Source organism: Schistocerca nitens, chromosome 3, assembly GCF_023898315.1.
Source record: "Schistocerca nitens isolate TAMUIC-IGC-003100 chromosome 3, iqSchNite1.1, whole genome shotgun sequence".
NCBI lineage: Eukaryota > Metazoa > Arthropoda > Insecta > Orthoptera > Acrididae > Schistocerca > Schistocerca nitens.
The window spans coordinates 342,412,718-342,427,568 of NC_064616.1; the positions used below are offsets into that span (position 1 = coordinate 342,412,718).

At 42.1% G+C, this 14,851-nt stretch overlaps 1 protein-coding gene across 2 annotated transcripts in view; it reads left to right on the forward strand.

Annotated features, from left to right (window-relative positions):
- The window catches only part of LOC126248294 (GTPase-activating protein and VPS9 domain-containing protein 1), a 369,886-nt gene that overhangs the window by 199,571 nt on the left and 155,464 nt on the right, over nt 1–14,851 (forward strand). For both annotated transcript variants that reach the window (XM_049949157.1, XM_049949158.1), the window contains exon 15: nt 4,282–4,477. In XM_049949157.1, the coding sequence (XP_049805114.1) occupies nt 4,282–4,477 (196 nt within the window). The remainder of the gene's footprint in view (nt 1–4,281; nt 4,478–14,851) is intronic.

Genomic DNA, 14,851 nt, shown 5'->3' on the forward strand with positions numbered 1-14,851 from the left:
ACGTGCCCGTCGACCTGGGACCGGACCGCAGCGACGCACGGATGCACGCCAAGACCGTAGGATCCTACGCAGTGCCGTAGGGGACCGCACCGCCACTTCCCAGCAAATTAGGGACACTGTTGCTCCTGGGGTATCGGCGAGGACCTTTCGCAACTGTCTCCATGAAGCTGGGCTACGGTCCCACACACCGTTAGGCCGTCTTCCGCTCACGCCCCAACATCGTGCAGCCCGCCTCCAGTGGTGTCGCGACAGGCGTGAATGGAGGGACGAATGGAGACGTGTCGTCTTCAGCGCTGAGAGTCGCTTCTGCCTTGGTGCCAATGATGGTCGTATGCGTGTTTGGCGCCGTGCAGGTGAGCGCCACAATCAGGACTGCATACGACCGAGGCACACAGGGCCAACACCCGGCATCATGGTGTGGGGAGCGATCTCCTACACTGGCCGTACACCACTGGTGATCATCGAGGGGACACTGAATAGTGCACGGTACATCCAAACCGTCATCGAACCCATCGTTCTACCATTCCTAGACCGGCAAGGGAACTTGCTGTTCCAACAGGACAATGCACGTCCGCATGTATCCCGTGCCACCCAACGTGCTCTAGAAGGTGTAAGTCAACTACCCTGGCCAGCAAGATCTCCGGATCTGTCCCCCATTGAGCATGTTTGGGACTGGATGAAGCATCGTCTCACGCGGTCGGCACGTCCAGCACGAACGCTGGTCCAACTGAGGCGCCAGGTGGAAATGGCATGGCAAGCCGTTCCACAGGACTACATCCAGCATCTCTACGATCGTCTCCATGGGAGAATAGCAGCCTGCATTGCTGCGAAAGGTGGATATACACTGTACTAGTGCCGACATTGTGCATGCTCTGTTGCCTGTGTCTATGTGCCTGTGGTTCTGTCAGTGTGATCATGTGATGTATCTGACCCCAGGAATGTGTCAATAAAGTTTCCCCTTCCTGGGACAATGAATTCACGGTGTTCTTATTTCAATTTCCAGGAGTGTACATACCTTAAAGACTGTTAACATTATGTAACAAAATGTAAAGTGTGATGGATACTGGTCAGGAATAATAAAAATTTAAAATAAATCCATTGTAGACATTTTAACCATCAAAAATTAAGTTTCTGAGTTTCGTTTGAGTTGCAGAACGCTGAATGTAGAAGACATTTAAACTATTTTCTCGATAGAAGCAGTAGCAAACATAAAAGCCACGGTCATGACTGTCTGATCCATTGTGTGCTTGCACTGTCGTGATGTGTGTGTACTCATTAGGTTTTGGTGTATTCCAATTGGAGGCAGAAATATTTAGTGGGAGCACTCCAAAGAAATGAGTGAAGGACTCATCCAGAAATGCATGAGACTGGCTCAAGAAATCGTTTCTAGTGTAATTATTAGCAATAGGTTTGTAGGATGACACTTTCCTGATAAAACTCCAGCAACTAAGAGGATGTAGCATCAAACCTCGTTCCACATCATTACGAAATATCGTATTCATGATCCATGAAACTAGTATTAATCTAATCTAATCTAATCTAATCTAATCTAAAACTTGGTTTTCCAAGATTTGTTCAGAGAAGATGAAACAATCTACTGGCAAAGCAAGTGGGAAAGAAACAAACTGATATTGTACTTCTCTGCATTCTGGAACATGTCAGTCTTTTCCATACAAATGCTAATTATGCATGAAACTGCTCAAGACCTCGACTCACACTTTAAAAAAAAAAAGAACAGCTATATTGTAAAATATGTAATCTGTCACAAAACTAAAATAAAGATGGAAAAATAAACCTTGAAGCTTGGTCTTTTTTAGTGTGAATTTACCTTTAAAATACACTCCTGGAAATGGAAAAAAGAACACATTGACACCGGTGTGTCAGACCCACCATACTTGCTCCGGACACTGCGAGAGGGCTGTACAAGCAATGATCACACGCACGGCACAGCGGACACACCAGGAACCGCGGTGTTGGCCGTCGAATGGCGCTAGCTGCGCAGCATTTGTGCACCGCCGCCGTCAGTGTCAGCCAGTTTGCCGTGGCATACGGAGCTCCATCGCAGTCTTTAACACTGGTAGCATGCCGCGACAGCGTGGACGTGAACCGTATGTGCAGTTGACGGACTTTGAGCGAGGGCGTATAGTGGGCATGCGGGAGGCCGGGTGGACGTACCGCCGAATTGCTCAACACGTGGGGCGTGAGGTCTCCACAGTACATCGATGTTGTCGCCAGTGGTCGGCGGAAGGTGCACGTGCCCGTCGACCTGGGACCGGACCGCAGCAACGCACAGATGCACGCCAAGACCGTAGGATCCTACGCAGTGCCGTAGGGGACCGCACCGCCACTTCCCAGCAAATTAGGGACACTGTTGCTCCTGGGGTATCGGCGAGGACCATTCGCAACCGTCTCCATGAAGCTGGGCTACGGTCCCGCACACCGTTAGGCCGTCTTCCGCTCACACCCCAACATCGTGCAGCCCGCCTCCAGTGGTGTCGCGACAGGCGTGAATGGAGGGACGAATGGAGACGTGTCGTCTTCAGCGATGAGAGTCGCTTCTGCCTTGGTGCCAATGATGGTCGTATGCGTGTTTGGCGCCGTGCAGGTGAGCGCCACAATCAGGACTGCATACGACCGAGGCACACAGGGCCAACTACCGGCATCATGGTTTGGGGAGCGATCTCCTACACTGGCCGTACACCTCTGGTGATCGTCGAGGGGACACTGAATAGTGCACGGTACATCCAAACCGTCATCGAACCCATCGTTCTACCATTCCTAGACCGGCAAGGGAACTTGCTGTTCCAACAGGACAATGCACGTCCGCATGTATCCCGTGCCACCCAACGTGCTCTAGAAGGTGTAAGTCAACTACCCTGGCCAGCAACATCTCCGGATCTGTCCCCCATTGAGCATGTTTGGGACTGGATGAAGCGTCGTCTCACGCGGTCTGCACGTCCAGCACGAACGCTGGTCCAACTGAGGCGCCAGGTGGAAATGGCATGGCAAGCCGTTCCACAGGACTACATCCAGCATCTCTACGATCGTCTCCATGGGAGAATAGCAGCCTGCATTGCTGCGAAAGGTGGATATACACTGTACTAGTGCCGACATTGTGCATGCTCTGTTGCCTGTGTCTATGTGCCTGTGGTTCTGTCAGTGTGGTCATGTGATGTATCTGACCCCAGGAATGTGTCAATACAGTTTCCCCTTCCTGGGACAATGAATTCACGGTGTTCTTATTTCAATTTCCAGGAGTGTATCTTAAACGAAGACGTGCCAATAACATTTTAAATAATGGCATAAATGGCTAGCTTTATGGGCCCAAAGTTTCTCTAAATGGCTTTACAGTAAAATGTCAATCCATAGTCTTTCTTCTGTAATAAAACATTGGGAGCCTCGCTGCAATTGTGTTTCATGAAGTCTAAATATTCTTGAACAGTGTTTATTCAAATGTGTGTTTGGTGACTAGTTAACATACATGGCTGCCGTTGATTGGAAAGCTTTTTCATAATTGTAACTTCGTTTAACATTTGATGGGAACAACCTGTCAAGATCATTGCAATGTTCTGTAAGCTTGCATACCTTTAGTAGTTGATCACTGTGTTCAGAAGTGTGAATTTTTGCCATGATTTAGTCATGTAAACTGCATTTTGAACATCTGATGTGCCTATCAGTATCAGTAAGTGCAGACCATGATTCAATTTATCAGGCCACTTCATAATTGTTGGAAAATAAATAGACAATTTCTTTAATGTAAAAGATAACTCTTCTTTTATTTTCGTTGAGTTTAAATCTATTATAGCTTATATTTCAATTTTATTGATTTCTTCTGAAAATTTTAACACACAATTGTTTATGTGACCACTACAAACAAGGAACTGAATGTATGTCTCGTAAACCCCACAGTGCGCCATATGAAGACTGGGGCCTCCTAAAGATTCATGAAGTTTTTGCTCTAAGCTGAAAAGTTTTGTATTGTGTGTCATACAGATTACTGGTGTGGGCTGTCATCTGATTTCACAATATAATCATGATTAACCAGGCTTCAAGCTGTCCTAAGTTACACATTCCATAACCTTGTGAATACCGCCAACTTTTGACCATGTATAATTTACATTAGTATGGAGTACATTATTCGTGAATTTTTATTGTTTTTTACCGAAGTTGTGATTATTTGTAGTTGTGGTGCTATTGAAACTAAGTACGTTATCTCCTGTATGAAATTTGATTGTTAGCTTTGTGTGAAACTGCATTTCATAACACATTTTCTTGTCACAGCTTTTAGATATCTCTGAAACAGCATCAGAAGCATGGAGCACAGATGTAATGGCATCAGACTCTGAACGCATGACAGAAGTTGATACTGACGACACAGCAAGTGTAGCACGATCAGATGACACTGCTCGCTCGGAAGTTGACTTGGATGCTCGTGGTGAAACAGATGTAGGAGAGGAAACACCACCATCTAGTGCACGTATGTTCATATTTTCAAGTGTTTTGTAAAGAAGAAACTGTAGCTTTGCTGGAAAAATATTTTGTAACTCAGGAAATGAAAAATGCTACTAAAGCTTTTTTTGGTTCTCTGTCTGTATTTTTCTATTGTATATAGTAAAAACAAAAAAAAGTCTTTTATGAAAAGAAATAATGTCAATAATGAATGACATGATGGCTGTATTCATGGGAAATATGATGAGCTGGTTGGAAGTTGCAGGATTATATAAAAGGAATCTCAAATTTTTGAAACTCAATAATGTTTCCATTTGTTTTTACATATTGCATCTTTTCATTTTGCAGTTTGCAATGGTGATCAAGTCATGTCTTTATGGTAAGTGGATCAGATCCACTGGTGATTTCTCTATCATATGCACAAACATCCTTAGCTGTGTTTACAATCTCAAACCTATCCACTAACCTTGTTTGGAAATAAATGTCTTGGGCTGCCATCGCTTTCACACCTACTCAAAATTCACCTCCAATATAACATTAAATTCTTAACCAATTACTACATATCATTTTCTTTTGTACACTTAATCTTCACCAAATCTGGTTCAAATTGCAAAATATTCTGACTGGCATATTGTACCCCTGGTTCTTAATCACATAATTTAATCTTATGAAAATAAGTACGAAATCTCTCAGGTTCTTAATATGTTGTATTGTAAACACTGAGCTGCTTTAAGTGTGGTAGTGGCCAGAGAACAATCTTCAATATGAATGAAGAGCTACAGATTTACCACTTACACGGTCAATTTCAATATCCAGTGATTGATATCTTGCAAGGGGTGGCCAGTCATTGTGTGTCACAGATTTGGATAAAATGTGGCACAGATATTTGTTTGGATGGCCAAATTCCACAGTAGTTGTTTGATTTTTCTGTCTTAAGAGAGAAAAACTTCTCAACTTCAAAAAAAGATAAAAAGCAGCAATAAACACTGTAAGTAAATTATGTAGCACATTCATTAATCTAAAATATCAAAATATAGAAACATGTTACGTATGCTATGTTTATAGAAGCAAAGCTGATGATGCTTTATCAATAAAAGTAAAATGTGTTGGGTGTAACACTCTCTTAGCCCTTTGGGGCTCAGAATTCGTTTCCTGGGTAAGGATGTGACGACCCCATGGTTCCTGAGCTGGGGAATGGTAAGTGCCACCATGAGCTTTGGATGTGCATCAGCAACCACTGTACAGCACAATGGTGGAATGTTGTGTGTCACAGGAATGAAGATATTGGCTTGACCGCTCAGATTGTGAGGATGGAAAAACCTCTGTAAAAAGAACGCTCAATGTTAAGGTGTGCTGCACGCTGATGAAATGCTTGGCTGTTAATTCGTTCATATGCAGCCTTTGGGAAACCTGCTGCACCTCAGATGTATAAGGCTTACTCAGGCACATGGGGCTCTGTCTGAGTGGACCCATATTTCCCTAGCTGTTCATGGAACCTAGGTGGAATCCTCAAAATTAAATTTTTCCATTCCCAGTGGATATCAGCTTCCAAACCAACAAGAGGGCTCATGTAGCCAGCCCTCCTGTCTCAGGGATTTTTCAGAGTACATACATTAATAGTAACAGAACACACATTGCTGGTCAGAACATGTTTATAATAGTGAAGAGGAAAGAGGGCAACTTCAAGAAAGTTTCCTCTTTTTACATTTAAAGGAGATTGCTGGAAATTTAATATATGTCTAGCAATTGCACAGTGGGGCACTGTTGGTATAAAAACGTAGTTTCCAATAAGTGAAGATCCTCCAAAAAGCTCAGTGCCTTGTTGAGTATGCGACAGAAACTGAACTGCACAACCCCTTGAATTACAGGAAAGGTAACATGACTTGCAGGGATCTGGTTGACATAACCAGAGAAGAACTGAAAGCTGAGTTGACCTAAGAAAGCATTGTTGATATGCAAAACATAATGAAAAGGATGGATGATGATCTAGTCAAATCAGACTCATTTATACAGACTTTAAACAGCACGAAACTTCCAGACCACATCAAGGAAAGTTTTCTTCACCTAAGTGTGCAGCCTTATGTCCCCAATCCAATGTGCTGTTTTAAATGCCAGCGCGTTGGGCACACTGCTCTTGGTTGTAAGGGAGAATCCACTTGTGGCAAATATGGTAAGGCTGCTCACGACAGAGTCAGATGTTCGAGTCCTCCAATATGTGTAAATTGCTCTGGAGATCATCCTGTCTGGAGTAGGGACTACAGTGTTTCTCTTGAAGAAAGGAAGAGACAGGAAATTAAAATAATGAACTGCATCCCATATGGTGAGGCCAAAAAGATCTATAAGGGTATGCAGCCCCACGTGTTTGCTACCTCTGTTGCTTCTGTTCTTAAACTAACAGCACAGAAGATTGATGCAGCTACACAAATGGAGGTTGCAAGTGTCAGCACTAGTGCCTGTGTTTGTCAATGCACTTATGCCGCTGCGGTTACTTTGAAGCAGAAAATCAGAAAAGGCTATAGTTGTCAATGTTGTATGGCACCTGGTGCTCCTCCAAAGATTCATTCCAGCACTGTCACTGCCACCTCTACAGTTGTGCATCCAAAGTGTCCATGTGTAAAAAAATCAAAGTCAAAGGCAATGAATCAGCTGCTGATGGAGACGGGAAGTAAGCAGTCTGACAATGCCAGTGTTGCTCTCTTGTGATATCTCTCATAATTTGTCTTCGGAGTCGATGAGCCTTGATGTTGGCCTAGGGCACTCATCTCGCCCCCAAGACCTAGCTTCCACCCACTATGGGCTCCCCTCCCTCGCAGAAAAACAATGGAAGTGCAACCCCCGTGATAAATGGCTCCCGTACTGCATGGATCATTAATGGTTTCAGGACATGTGGAGGAACTGGAACTCCTAGCACAGGAATGCTCCCTGTGCTTATGTTTGCAAGAACTTCATTTTAAAATGTCTGAAGCCCCTGTACTATGGGTTTGTACCCTTTATCACAAGGGTGACCTGACTGGGTAAATGGCCAAGGGAGAGGTTGCTGTGTTTGTCAGTAACATACACCACTCCTCTGCTGTCTCCTCGGTTACCGACCTACAAGCCATAGCTGTTTCTGTTCGTGTGGGTCAGATGATCACTATCTGCACCTTTACTTACCTCCACAGGATGCAATAGACACTGCAGCTTTCACAGACCTTACAGAACAACTGATCCACCCATTTCCCCTACTGTTCGATTTCAATGTCCATAATGTATTATGGGGCTCGAACTACATTTGCCCCGAGACCTCATGATGTTTCAGAAGCTCTGCATCCTCAACACAGGCGGTCCCACGCATTTCTCAGCTGCTATTGGGTCGTCCTCAGCCATGGACCTTTCTTTCTGTTCTCCAGCCCTTGCAGACTCTGCTCAGTGAGAAGCAACTGTTGACTGTCATTCCAGTGACCACTTTCCACTGTGCTGTTCAGCCAACCGGCTGTCATTTGAACACTGCGACAGCGTCCAGGAATGAGTGGACCACATCACACGAGTGATCCATCATACTGCTGACCGATGAGTGCTGCTGACCGATGAGTGCTGCTGACCGATGAGTGCTGCTGACCGATGAGTGCTGCTGACCGATGAGTGCTGCTGACCGATGAGTGCTGCTGACCGATGAGCGCTGCTCAGCAACCTAGAACAGGCATGCGGCTCTTTGACAGTTTAAATATCGCTCAACAGCAGACAACCTCACAGCCTTTAGAGTCGCATGAGCCAGGCTCGATGTGTAATTAAGGAGAGTAAGAAAAGGTCATGGCAAGCATTCCTAGAATGGCAGCAGTTTTGAAACAGGAGTGTCACCAAACAACACCTGGAGACATCGCTCAGATGATGGCCGAGCCTTTTGCAATGACAACTGTCAATGCCAGCCAGGATCCGGCGTTCCACCGCTACTGTGTGACTGAAGAGAGGGCAAGTTGGACTTTAGAACCAACAATTCTATCTCATACAACTGCCCTTTCTCCTTGTGGGAGCTGGATTTGACATTGTCTAAGACTCATGATACTGCACACGGTCATGACCAAATCTGGTACTGCACACTTTGACATCTGCCAACAGCACCTGTTGTAACTGGATATGGCACACAGGCAAGTTTCCCATCTTGTGGAGAGAGACAATTTTGATACCTCTCCTCAAACCAGGAAAGGACCACATGTGCCCCAGTAGTTACAGAGTGTCGCCTTAACAAGCTGTGTAGGAAAGACCCTGGAGGGAATGGTTAACTCATTTTGTTGTTAGAGACCAGGCAGCTCCTTCACCGTTCTCGGAGTGGATTCTCGAGGTTTAGGTCCACTGACAACAACTTGATCCTGCTAGAGCCAGCTATTCATCAGGTTTTCTGAAGTAAACATCAGTGTCTTAGTATATTCTCCAACATCAGTATTTCACTGTGACAGTATGAGACTACTTGGAGACACAGTATTCTTGCACAACTCCCCATCTTCATATGGTCTTTTCTGTCGAAGTAGTTTTTTGGGTCCTGAGATGATGGCACGTTGTCAGATTATTTTGGGCAAGATTATTTTGTCCCTCAGGGCAGTGTTCAAAGTGTTACCTTCTTTGCCACAGCCATGAATAGTATCATGACTATGGTAAGGACACTGAATATCGTAAAGTGCCTTAGCCACGAGTCTTGAAGAGCCGACAGGGCATGTCTGCTCCAGTTTTATAGTGTGTTTGTGTGATCACAGCTAGCTTATGGGTGCACAGTATATGGATCAGCGAGGTCCTCGTATCTGACGATTATTGACTCTATTCCCGAGGGGGATCAAATTCGCTGCAGGTGTTTATAGGACCAGTGTCATACCTAGTCTCTGCGCTGAGGCTGGAGAACTGTTACCACCTGGTGGCAGCTCCTCATGATGCGCCAGGCATTTACAAGGTGTGATCAAAAAGTAACAGGAATTTTAGTTTTCTTAAAGTAATTTTATTAATTCGTCAACATCAACTTTGTCCTCTTTTGAGTAACCCCCCCTGAGATATACTACGCTTAAGACAGTGCTTTTTCCAGTCTTGGAAGTACTTCTGGAACTCATTTATCACTATGGTGTTCAACTCCTTCAGTGGTTCTGTTTTTATCTCATCAGTGGTGACAAAACCACACACTTTCTTGGTTCTCTTCAGTCTTGAAAATAGAAAGAAGTTGCAGAGGGCCATACTCGGCAAATATAGGGGGTTGAGGCAATGTAATGGTTTTGTTTTTTGCCAAAAACTCATGAACAAGCATTGAGATGTGAGCGGGAACATTATAGTGATGCAATTTCCATGGGTGGTTTTACCACAGTTCTGGTCATTTTCTTCGGACTGCTTTACGCAAACAGTGCATAACTTCCAGGCAGTATTTCTTATTGACCATGTGACCATAAGGCAGGAACTCGAGATGCACTATTCCATTGTAATCAAAAGAAACAGTGAGAAGAACCTTCACGTGTGACTGAACTTCTCGAATTTTTTCTTGGTTGGGCTTTTCAGGCAGTTTCCCTTGGGATGACTGGGTCTTGGTTTTGACATCATAACCATGTGACCATGTTTTGTCACCTATTACAACCTTCGTTAGGAGTTCTGGATCACTATCAGCTTCATTCTACAATTCCTGAGCAGTGTCTATGCGAAGTCATTTTTGGTCGAAATTCAACACTTTCGGAACAAACTTTGCTGCTACACATTTCATGCCTGGAACATTGAAAAAATTGCTTGGCATGAATGAAAAACTATGCCAACATCAGTAGCAACCTCTCTGATGTTGATTCGGTGATTTTCCAGAACTATTTTCTTTACTTCTTCCATATTGTCATCAGTAATTCATGCACTAGGGTCATCTTCAACATCTTCTTGACCCTCTTTGAAACATTTATACCATTCACAAACTTTTGTCTTACTCATAGCAGATTTGCCAAAAGCCACATTCAACATTTCAAAGTGGTGGTGTACTTTATTCCATTTTTCAAGCGAAATGTAATGCAAAATTTTTTATGCATTTTTTTGAAAGTAAAAATACACCAAGCACTCGAAAACTTGTATAACCTTCTCAGTTGTCAACAATAAAGTAAATACTCAAAATAATTGAAAGTGCAAACATACATGAGGAACATGTGTGCCAACAAGACAAAAAAGATATTTTGAAAATCAGGTGTATAAAGCCCACGAAATTAAAAAATTCCCTATATTTTTTGATCACACCTTGTAAGTTACTCACTGCTGTGACTTCACCTGCAAACCATGTTGTTACTTATCTGTGGTTGGAACAACTTTTCTCCAATCGTCCATGAGCAACAAGGCCATATGGGTTCTGCTTGCAGCATGTGTTTTAGTCACTTGATGTGGAACAAGGTATAGTGCAGTACAGGACAAGTTCCAGTCCTCCATCCATTTTCAATACATTGTTTTATGACATTTTATCTGAGCACCACAACTGTGTAGCTCTATTTATGGCTGGGTCTAAACAGTGGGCCTCCATTGGTTGCTCTGTTGTTTTCCCTGATAATACGCTCAAGATCTGACTGCCTCAAGACTTTATTGTCTTTGACATGGAATTGCACACAATCTTGGAGGCACTGGAGCAGATGAGACATGTTAAGGGTGCTAAATTCCTTGTATGTTCCCTGAGTGCCCTTCACTCCCTACAATGTTTGTCCCCAGCAGATAAGTAGTCCAAAATATCCATGATGCCCTCCTCCAGCTACAAAGGCTGGGGAAGGAAATGTCTTTCGCTGGGTGTCAGGGCACATGCGCATTGCAGGGAACGAAAGGGTGGATATAGCAACCAAGGAGATATGCTCCTCAGTTAGTTCAATGTGCCATCCTCCTGGATCCTCTCGCTTTGCTGTTGAGGCACAGAGTCATGCATCGATGGGAAGAAGAATGTCTGTAAATGACAGATAATAAGTTGCAACTCCTTAAGTCCTCAACATGGCCATGGCATACCTTCTTCCAGCCACACAAGAAGTATGAGGTCCTCCTTACTCATCTTTGCATAGACTACAGCCCTATGACGCGTAGCTTCTTGCTCTGGTGTGAGGCCCCTCCGATGTGTAGTGCTTGTGGCATACAGATCACAGTTCACCACATTTTACAAGACGGTATTTTATTTTTGGTGTAAAGGGTGGCAGCTTATTTTCTGAAATATTTGCCATCTGTTTTAGATGACAACAAATTAATGTGGTATGACTTTTACATTTTGAGAAATGTCTGACTTTTTCCCAGAAATTTTAGGGTACCATTTTTAATGTGTTATCAAGGTGGCTGACTCATTTGTGTTTTTGATAAGTGATCAGTCAGCTATATATTGCTGTCAATCTCTTTTAGTTTCCCTCTGGTCTTCGTTGGGTTTTATTTAAGTTCTCATACATCTCGCCGTTTGTGGCGTTTTCCATATTGTGAGCTAATGTGACTGAGTGAGTGATAAATGGTGTGATTTTTTTTTTTTTTTGGGTGGGGGGGAGTGATTTTTATCTCAGTTTGCCTTTTAGTTCTTTTATCGCATTTTCTATGTTGTAGTTAAATTCGTTTCAATTTTCATATGGGCACTGATAACCTCGATGTTGCGTGCTACTGACCCACAAATACAAACGACACTCTTAGATTACAGTATACTTAAGGGGAAAAAATCCAATAACAATTGATATTTGGCACAGGTGTTCATAATTGAAAACAGTTAGGACTAGTTTCAGCTTAAAAAAATTGGTAAGTCAGTTTGCTGGGCAAGTGATAAAATTTGAGGATATCTGTTTTTAATTTAAATATACTGTTTTCACAATATAACCTGAATTTTAATATCAGGTTTTTACAGAATATATCATGTATTTTAACAAAATTCACATATTTATCATGTACAATGAATATTTATATTATTATTGTTTATAGTGAACCCAAATTTGCGTGTGTTAATAAACCTTAAGTGAACTGTTCTATGACATATACATAATTTCACTTATATGTTCTGCACTTTGCTGCACCAAATGCAGCAAATGGCCCCCACTAGAGAAATTCTTCCACATTGAATGAGTAAAACTGTTTATAATATTATAATGTTCTTTGTGAAGAAAATATACACTGGAAAAAGAACATTTTCTTTGTAATCAATATGTGGACTTTAACCCAAATCCACAATTACAAAGCACTGAATTGACTTGTCAACAATCTAGGAAAAGATATATTGCTACTTACGGTAAAGAAGACACATTAAGTTGCATACAGGCACAATTAAAAGACACTTGCACAAAGCTTTCGACCACAGATTTTAGCAAAAGAGAAACAAACGCCACTCATACACACAAACAAGAACACCTCATCCACACATTCTGGCCCAAGTTGTCGGAGTTGGCAGTCATACGCGTGAGGTGTGCTTGCTTGTGTGCATGAATGGTATGTGTTTTTCATTTTGCTGATGAAGGCTGTGGCCTAAAGCTTTGTGGAAGTATCTTTGTGCCTGTGTGCAACTTAACATGTCTTCTTTACAATAAGTATCAATCTATGTTTTCCTACATTTTGATATTCCTATCTGGAGTTTCAACTGACTCATCAGTACATTAGATAAAATTATATTTTATGTCAGATTTCTCAAAATTCCCTGGGTGACAAGTCGTGTACTGAAAGACATGCTGTTTGTTTTTGATAATGAACGTCTGGGGAAATTTCTTCTGGAACAGAGATCCACAGTTGCTGTCTGCCACGTGTTAGCAGAATGAAATGAGGGAAATATCTGTGTTTTCATTTATCTGTAGTATCCAGACCCTCTCAGCAAAAATTCCTTTCAGATTACAGGAATAGTACTTTCTGCAGGATGTAACAAACAGATACGGCAAATTTTCAGGAAATGTTCCTCTCACATTTAGGAATAAAATGTGTTTTATGGACGGGTCCATAAGTGTTATATTTTCAGGTTGGAGCTAATTTTCTAATACTCTTCATAATCAGTTTAATCATGGGAAATACATAGAAACAGAACATACCAGCAATACATAAAATGTTTTCTTTCACCAAATGGTCACAATACCCTCATGTTTACATGTGCTTAGAATGTACATTAAGATGTAATACTTAGGTTCACCACCACGGTATCTGCATAGGCATCTGAGAACTTCACATTTGAGTACACTTCCATTGTACTGTACTGGAATGATTCCATGATGAACATTAAACAGTTCATGCTATGTGTGTGATGCTGATAGAACAGTGAAGTTAATCACATCTCAACACAAACAACAAAGTGAGTCATATGTCAACATTACCTTCATTCAATTGGAACAACAAACACTGATGGTGAACCCAAGAATTGCAACATACTGTACATTCTCACCAAGAGGGTATTTTGAACACTTCGTGTAAGAAAACATTGCTTGTGATGCTGCTATGTTCTGTTTCTGTGTGTTTCCCATGATTAATGTGATTGAGAAGAGAATTAGAAAGTAAGGTCTAACATAGAAATAAAGTGTTTCTGGACCCATTCCATCGAACACATTTTGTTCCTCTATGTGTGAGTAATGTTTCATGAAACTTTGGCCATATTTTCTTCTGTTACACTCTGTATTATGCATAGTCACCCATCCACTGTCCAGTGGGGCTAACAAGGGAATGGTCCAATACGACATGTCGAAACCTACCCTAATTTTTTTTACACATGAAAAAGACAATGAAGGAAATGCACTGTCAAAATTTTAGCTGCTAAGAGGCACTGCAAGTATTAAAAAAAAAAGAAATAGCTGAAAATTGCCAAATTTGTAGCACGCTAGGCGACAGTAGAAATGTACACCTCTACTGTGTAGCAACTGTGCATGCACAACTAAGCTCACACACAGCCGAGGTCGGCAGTACATTTGTAAACAGGAAACATGACACAACCCAATCATAATCTGTAAAGGACATTTCAGGTTATTGTTTGTCGATAGTTTCTGTGACAGTATGGTACACTGTTACTATTCTCTCAAATTAGCCACTCAAGTAACATGTATTACAAATTATCAATTGCTTTTTGCAGTATTGGTGAGTATTGACTATACAGATAAAGCTGAATTAACATTTATTGTGCTTTTGTAAAGCATGCCTGCTAATAGTGCCTTTTTTTCTTCAAGTTTCACAGTAATGTGGAATCCAATTAACATTCTCAATTTAGCAGTGATGAAATGTGAAGAACGTGGTTTCGAGCCAAAATCACCTACTTCTCCTTAGGATTTACATGTGTGTCATTTGTTAGTTGCTTTCCTTGACATTAATTTGAATGATATCAAGGAGGGATAAAACACTTGAAGTTATGCAGTGTACAAAGGCATTTTCATTTCCTAAAATCGTAGTGTGAACTGTACGAATGGAAGAATAAATTACTTGAAGGAAGAAATGTGGGCCAAACAGACACCCAAAACCATCTGAA